Source organism: Nannospalax galili, unplaced genomic scaffold, assembly GCF_000622305.1.
Source record: "Nannospalax galili isolate Female #2095 unplaced genomic scaffold, S.galili_v1.0 scaffold15143, whole genome shotgun sequence".
Classification (NCBI taxonomy): domain Eukaryota; kingdom Metazoa; phylum Chordata; class Mammalia; order Rodentia; family Spalacidae; genus Nannospalax; species Nannospalax galili.
Genome location: NW_008350244.1, coordinates 5446 through 13087, shown reverse-complemented (window position 1 = coordinate 13087; position 7642 = coordinate 5446). Strand labels below are relative to the sequence as shown.

Genomic DNA, 7642 nt, shown 5'->3' with positions numbered 1-7642 from the left:
GTTCTTATGACAAATTACATGTTGTTGTCAGTCTCTTGAGTATCATTAAACATGGAATTTACTAGTTTAAATTAATCTAAAGACAGATATTACAATCAATTTAGGAGTTCTGTAATCCCAGTATTATGCTATGATTTTACTTAAAAAAAAATTACTTGTACTTTTCTCCAGTTATAGCTTTCTCACAATGAAATACCTCCATGAACTATGTTTATGACAACACTTGTAATCCAAGCACTTAAGAGGCTGGCACAAGATAATCCTGGGTTCAAAGGCAGCAAAATCAAAAGGGGAAGATTCTTTATGAAATCTACTTACATCATCGTCTTCACCACCATCATCTTCTTTATCCTTCTTTTTCTTGTCCTTTGGAGGAGGAACAAATTGGGTCATCTGGATGCAGTCTTCCAGAAAGTATTCTGTCAGGAATAATCAAGTTATATAATGCTACCAGCTTTCAGAACGGTGGTTTTAATTTCATGTGCAAATCTACAGCAACATTACTTAGTTCCCTTCAACTTCACAAAATATTGGTAACTTTCATAATCTGTACCAGTGCTAACTTCTCAGACCCTGAGGGACACTGACACATCTTTTATACATATTCATATAAAGGCATCTCAGGTTTCCCCTTACATTAGCAGAATCCATCCTCCTTCCACAATACACATAAAATGGTCTTTTTTAAACTGTTACTTTGAAGAAATTCAATACAAAGCTGCCTCTAGTGCTATTATTTACTTTTTCGCAAATTGGTTTTTTGCAAATTGCAGTTTTGGTTTATTTTCAGTTCTTTCAGTTTGTTTCCTTTGTCACTGAACCTGTGTTGAGTGATTCAGACAGATGGGCCAGCAAACTCTAGGAGTCCTCCCATCCCTGTCTCCACAACCCCAGGACTAGATGCTTTTTTTGAACTTAGGTCTTCACTCATGCATAGCAAGACATTACTGAATGAACCATCTTCCAGTCCTACATTTACTTTACAATTCTGGGAAAACTGTAACTCCATTGGCATACATATTTATCATTTCATACATATAATTTCACCTACATTGTTAAATTTTAAGTTTGCATTTCAATTAGGCCATGCAGTAAGTCATTTTAATGAAATTAAGATGCCTGTCTTAGAAAATGGTGATAAGTATTTCCTAATGAAATTTCCACTGCTAGGCGTGGTGGCACACACACCTTTAATCCTAGCACTTGGGAGGCAGAGGCAGATTTCATGGCAGATTTCAGCCAGGAGAGCTGAGGCTTCAAGGAGACCCTACCCTGCCTCAGAAGACCAAAAAAATTTCCACTAGGGTGCCCTTGATGAGACCTGGGTTTGGTTCCCAGGATCCACAAGGCAGCCCCAGAGCTTACACCTCTTTTCTGGCCTCCACGGGCATTGTACGCATGGATATGCAGATCTCAAAAACACTCCCTCCACCTCCAGAAAATCATGGACACTGGAGAGATGGCACAGTGGTTAAGAACACTGGCTGTTCTTGGTGAAGACCCAGGTTTGAATCCCAGAACTCCCAAGATGGCTAATACCCATCTGTATAGGTTCAAGGAATTTGACACCCTCTTCTGTCCTCCAGGGCACTGCACAATACAGGTGTACTTACATTCATGTATGGCCTCAGTTAGCCTGGAACTGAGATCTGCCTGCCTCTGCGTCCCAAGTGCTAGGATTAAGGGTGTGCACTACCAAGCTCTTGCCTAAATAAATATTTTCTTAGAAACCAAAGAAAATGGTTATCATGGTAGTGTCTACCTTTAGTCCTAGCACACAGGAGGCTGAGTCCAAAACTAGACTTGTTTCAAAAAAAAAGTCTAACTGCACTGAGGTAAAGATATTCACTGTCCTACCATACTTTGACAAAATTACCTTGAACTGGGAAAGTTCTTCCATAAACTTCAATGATGGGGCAATTGAAGAAATATTCACAAAACATGCTGGTATCAATAGTAGCAGACATAAGAACAATGCGAACTTCAGGGTAGGCTAAAACCACATCTCGCAGTACCACTAAAAGAAAGTCAGTCTGTTGAAATAGAAACACAAATGAAAAGCATGTCACAAAACACACCTGAAGAATTTCTTGTGTCAATAGAAGACATTAATTCAGTTTCAAAGGGGACAGGTAAAAACCACATCAGGGTATAGTGAATCTCCCCGGCCCCAGTCCCTTTTAAAGACAGTCTGTCATATGGTATCTAAATCTGGTTTTAAATTCACTACGTTGCAGTGGTTGCCCTTCATATTTTGATTCTACTTTGTCTACCTTCTCAGGACCATAGGGACTGGCAAAAAGTACAACAGCTTACAGTGCTACAGCAAGAGCCACAACAAAGTCTCCCAACTCTGAAGATAGTCTGGGCATCATTGTAAGAATAGCAATCTATCTCCCAACAACAACAAAAATGCGTGTTGGGGGGGGGGCTTAAGAAATACTAAAAAAACGTTTTTTAAGGGAGGCAAACAATTTTTTTCCCCCTGAAGAAAAATTTATAGCAACTTTAATTAGAGACATGGAAATCCTTGCTTAGTAAAAGTCAATGAAAAGGGTTAGGTCAATCTATAAAACTTGTCTAAAATGTTAGTCATTGGTTCATTCAAACAAAAAAATGCCCAAAAACCTTAAAAAATGATTAGAAAGTGTCAAGACATAACTGAATTACAATTCCCGCCTATGTGCACTTTTCATTGAACACACTTAAAGTAATCCTTTTACTTAAAAGGTTTATCTCAAAAGACTGTGTTTTGTGTTAAATGAAATTTTATGTAAACTGAAAGGAGGTTCCCTGTATGAGTGGATAAAACTGCTCTCAAATGCAATATAAAGTCATAAACCATTACTCAGCTGCTGTATTATGTAAGCTCTTATTAAGCATTTTAGCCAACTGAAATTGTGGGGTTTCTTTTCGGGGGTGTGTGTGTGTGTGGCGTTTTTGACACATGGTCTCCCTTGAGCTCCCGCTGGACTTGAACTCAGATCCACCTGCCTCTGCCTCAAATGCTGGGACTAAAGGTGTGAACCACCACACCCACCTTGGTTTTTTTTTTCCCTTGGAGACAAGGCCTCTCATTATATTGTAGGGGCATGTAACCAAATCAGACATCTGCAGGTCTGAATCCCAACTGCTGAGATTAAAGGCATGCCTTACCACGCCCAGATCACAGGCTCTTTGTTTAAGCAATGGGAAAAAGGAAATTCAGTATCTACCTTTAACTCACAAATTACTTACATTAATGTCTCGTTCATGGATTTCATCCACAATCACATGACTGATCCCTCGAATGCCTGCTTCTAGTTTTCTTAGAAGCACACCTTGAAAAGAAAAGTAAAATGTGTTAGAGAAGTAGACAGTAACAGAATCACACAATTCCAGAAAATCAACTTCACTTAAGTACATGCCTAGCAATTAGTAGGTAGCCTGCATAATTAATAAATATGAAATGTGGTAGGATATCCTGAAACTCATTCAATTTCAGGTTTCCTTAAAGTCAAATAAGTTAGTGTATGGTTGAACTTTAATTTTCAAAAAACCATTATGCCTATCAAGAAAAGTTGCCAGAATTCCTTACAATTCTAATGCTAGCTCTATACATCTTGTTTCCTTATTAGTTTTTGTAATAAAGGCTTAATAAAGTACAAATTAGAGATCAGTAATTACTGACCTACGGTGCAAAACATTATACTGGCATGAGGGCGTGGAAGTATAGACTCAAATCGGACACTGTAGCCACAGCTTTTCCCAGGCTCTTCACCTCTCTCGTACGCAACTCGCTCTGCTACAGCAACAGCACTGATCCTTCTTGGCTAAAAATAAAATCAATTTTATATCAAAATTACACTTATTTGTTAATTTAAGCAGAAGTTTGGTAGTCGCCATTTTTAACACCCCACCCAAGTAAATGCGATAGTGACTTCTCTGAAGATAGCCTTCACTTTGATGGTTAACTCATTTTATGAAGTAGCCACAGTGAAAGACTGTCTTCCATATCAAATGTAGAATAGCGTAGATCCATCAGCTTACTGCTGAATCCAAATACTTGTGGGTTTTACAAATAAACTGCCTTATTAAACTTTGTGCATGTACATAAAAAAACCCTTTTTAAAAGACCCTTTTTATATAAAATTTCAAAGTTCATGACCTTCAACTTAATACTGTTTATGTTCCTCTAAGAGCTGTTAAGGGGGGGGGGGCTGGAGAGATGGCTCAGCGTTTATGAGCATTGGCTGCTCTTCAAGACCTGGGTTCAGTTTCCAACACCCACATAAGGGGGGCTCACAACTGCCAAGAAATCTGGTTCTCTCTTCTGGCCTCTTGAACAGTCAGTCATACAAACACATGAAAATTTAAAAATAAATCTTTTGCCAGGTGTGGTGGCACATGCCTTTAATCCCAGCACTCAGGAGGCAGAGGCAGGCGGATCTCTGTGAGTTCAAGGCCAGCCTGGTCTACACAGTGAGTTCCAGGACAGCTGGGGCTATAAGGAGACCCTGTCTCAAAAATAAAAAAATAAATCTTTTACAAAATGGCAGAAATACAAGGTTAGCACCAATAGGAAACTTTTAATAGTAACTGGAGAATGCATGGGAAAGTACAACAAGACAAGCTTCTCAACATTGGTTACTAATAGTTAAGATCACATACAGTATTTAAGAAAATCATGCTGGGCATAGGGGTGCACACCTTTAATCCCAGCACTCAGGAGGCAGAGGCAGGCAGATCTGAGTCCAGCCTGGTCTCCATAGCAAATCCAGGCCAGCTAGGGCTACTCCCCTAATTTGTTTGTAGAGAAATGATAAATCAAGTAGTATCAGGGTCATGAACTTAAAATGAGTTTCCCCAAAAATCAACCTTTAAAAACTTTGGGGGACCATTACCTGTTTTGCTGGCTTGCTTATTCTTTTGCAGGCTGCTTTTACTTAGTATTAAAGTGATGAGACAGAGCATAATGATTACTTGAAAATGGTCTTGAGGAATAACTCCCATGGAGTTTGATTCTATGCTAAGGATTCACTTTAATTCCTGGTTCAGTTAACATCGGAAATTAAGAAAAGCACTTAAGTTCTTTTCTTCCTTTTTATTTTTTTGAGGCAGTCTTGCTATGAACCTAGATGATCCACTGGCCTCTGCCTCACAAATGCTGAAATTAATGCTGTGTGTCTCAAAATATTTTAAGGTATAAGCACAAGGTTTAAAGCAAAGTACATCACACCAAGAGAATGGGTAGTGTGTTCTCAGAGTCACCTAAGTTCCTTTATGGGCCTGTTGTTCCAAGTCTGTAATTCCAGCTACCTGAGATTTAAGTTCAAGGTTTGTCTAAGCTACAGAATGAATTCAAGGCAAGTCTAGTCAGCAGAAAGAGCCCTACTTGCAAAGTTAAAATATAAAGAAGCTAGGATTCTAGTTCAGTAGTTATAGCGTATGCCTAGCACTATCAAAGAGCCGTGTTAAAACCCCAGTACTGCCCTTATCATGTGTTATTACACTAACATGCTCAGAATCTTATCTTGGCAAAAGGAGAACTGATCAAAGGAAACCTCGCAAAAAACTATCACTATACCACATGGCTTGCTACTCACCTGAGTCACAACAATATTACACTCTGCTGCTCTGTCATTCTGGATAAAGTCATCTAAAATGTACTGTGGAACTTGTGTGGTTTTACCGCATCCAGTAGCACCTCGGATAATGACAACTGAATTCTGACTAATTGCTTCCAAGATTTCGGCTTCAAACTTCTTCACAGGCAGTAACTCTCTTTCTTGTAAGACCTGTGTTAGCAAAGTTAAAATAGTCAAATCTCATTTAAAGAAATTTTTTAGTCCTTTAAGAAAATGCCATGTTTTTAAAAAAACTGCTTTCCAACTGGTTTAGTACTCAAAATATTTAAGAATGAAACTCTTATCTATTATAGAATGTTTCACAAAATTTCTAAAGTTTGAGTTTTTCAACCCCTTTTGCCTAGTTCTCTAAGAACATTCCACTTCCATTCATTTTGTGTTTATTACAAATGTTTATATTTTATTTAATCAAGAGAAACAAATTTTACCATTCCCAGCCTCTCCACTTATATTTGTATCCACTTACATTTTATTAAGTAGGACAATTCATTTCTAGGCCCAACTAACAGCCACCACTCAGAAGGCAGTTTGGCAAAACTTTATTTAGCCTCCTAAACATGGGGAAATAACAGAACTAGAATGTTCGACTTCTAAGCAATACATAATTTTTACAACTTACGCCTTGTAAATTATGATCTTGTTCCAGCTGGTATGTTAATTCATTCTTAAGATCCATGCTTATTTGCTCTGTAGTAGCCTGTGATATAGGAATATTCAAAATATTTTTTAATAGACTGATGAACTATACAGAAGAAAAAAAAACCCACAAAATTATCCCAAAAGCAATGTTGTACTTACATAAGCCAGGGGCCCCTCATCAATGTTGCTACTAGTCCAAGGATTCCAGTTGGACTGTGGTGGTGACCAAGGAACCACCCCCACTGCATTTTGCCTTTGAGATGGTTCAAAATGAGCCAATTTCCCAATGTTGAGTATAACTGGCATAGAAGGATCAACAGGCTAATAAACAAAAAGAAGGAAACAATAAGACACTTGTCTAATGAGGGAATTGCTTTATAAGGTAAACTTGAAATGCTACTATGTATACTTACTGGGGGCACAATTTCAAGATCTAGCTCTTGAACTACATTTTGCAGCTGAAGTTCCAAATCCTGGGAGAGGAAAACTTTGTAAGGCTCCACCTACAGAGAAGGAATAGTAAAAATTAGTTGGCACATATACGAACATATCTAAAAACTACTACAAAGGAGCTAAGAGCACACGGCTACAATATCCCTAAACCAAATTTTAGTGAGAATGGCGTCCATTTACTGGCTGGCCATATAGCATATTGCCAAACAAAGCTGATTAATTTAGTACAGCCATTTTAATGTAAAAAAAAATTTATTATTTTTATGTGTTATGCCTGCATGTATGTTAAGTGCACCCATGTTGTGCAATGCCTGTGTAGGCCAGAAGAGGGCAGAGTCCCTGGAACTGGAGTTACAGTTGTTGCTGCCATGTGGGTGCTAACCCAGGCCTTCTGCAAGATGCTGAGCCATCTCTCCAGCCCCATTTTAAGACTTCTAGCTCTCAGGATACAGCTTAGGAATTTGTACACGTCACAAAACCTGATTTCCAACCCTGTTAATTTTAAAAAACTAAATTCTTCCCATTACATTCAACTTCTTTAGACAAATACTAACACCAAACTAACTTACTGAAACATTTAAATCTAAAGACTTACTCTCTCTCCTTCCTTCTTCTTTGTAAGCCCAGAGTAAGCTTCAATCACTCCAAGGTGATAGAGTTGTCTGACAAGTGAGAGGGCACAGGATTGTGCTGCCAATTTCTTATTTGATCCATGTTCACGTGCAAAAATCCCTATAGTGTGAGGATTACCAAACGGAAATGAGCCGAGTGAAAAATCAATATAAGCCAAGTAGGCACTTAAGTCCTAAAATATGAAGTATGTCATAGGCTTTAAGTTCCTTCCCATTCTACCTACTAACCAGATATAATTCTACAATAACCAATCACTTTGTTATTTGGAAATTAATTTATTTCACCAAAGC

General features: G+C 38.3%; 1 protein-coding gene across 1 annotated transcript in view; it reads right to left on the bottom strand.

Annotated features, from left to right (window-relative positions):
• LOC103745457 (ATP-dependent RNA helicase A) overlaps window positions 1–7642 on the bottom strand; it is a gene marked incomplete at both ends in the record, with an annotated part of 14308 nt that overhangs the window by 1777 nt on the left and 4889 nt on the right. The window contains 9 exon segments of the mRNA XM_029570539.1: window positions 319–419; window positions 1877–2033; window positions 3238–3320; window positions 3671–3812; window positions 5586–5777; window positions 6247–6324; window positions 6426–6587; window positions 6680–6769; window positions 7315–7451. Coding sequence (XP_029426399.1) covers window positions 319–419; window positions 1877–2033; window positions 3238–3320; window positions 3671–3812; window positions 5586–5777; window positions 6247–6324; window positions 6426–6587; window positions 6680–6769; window positions 7315–7451 — 1142 coding nt within the window.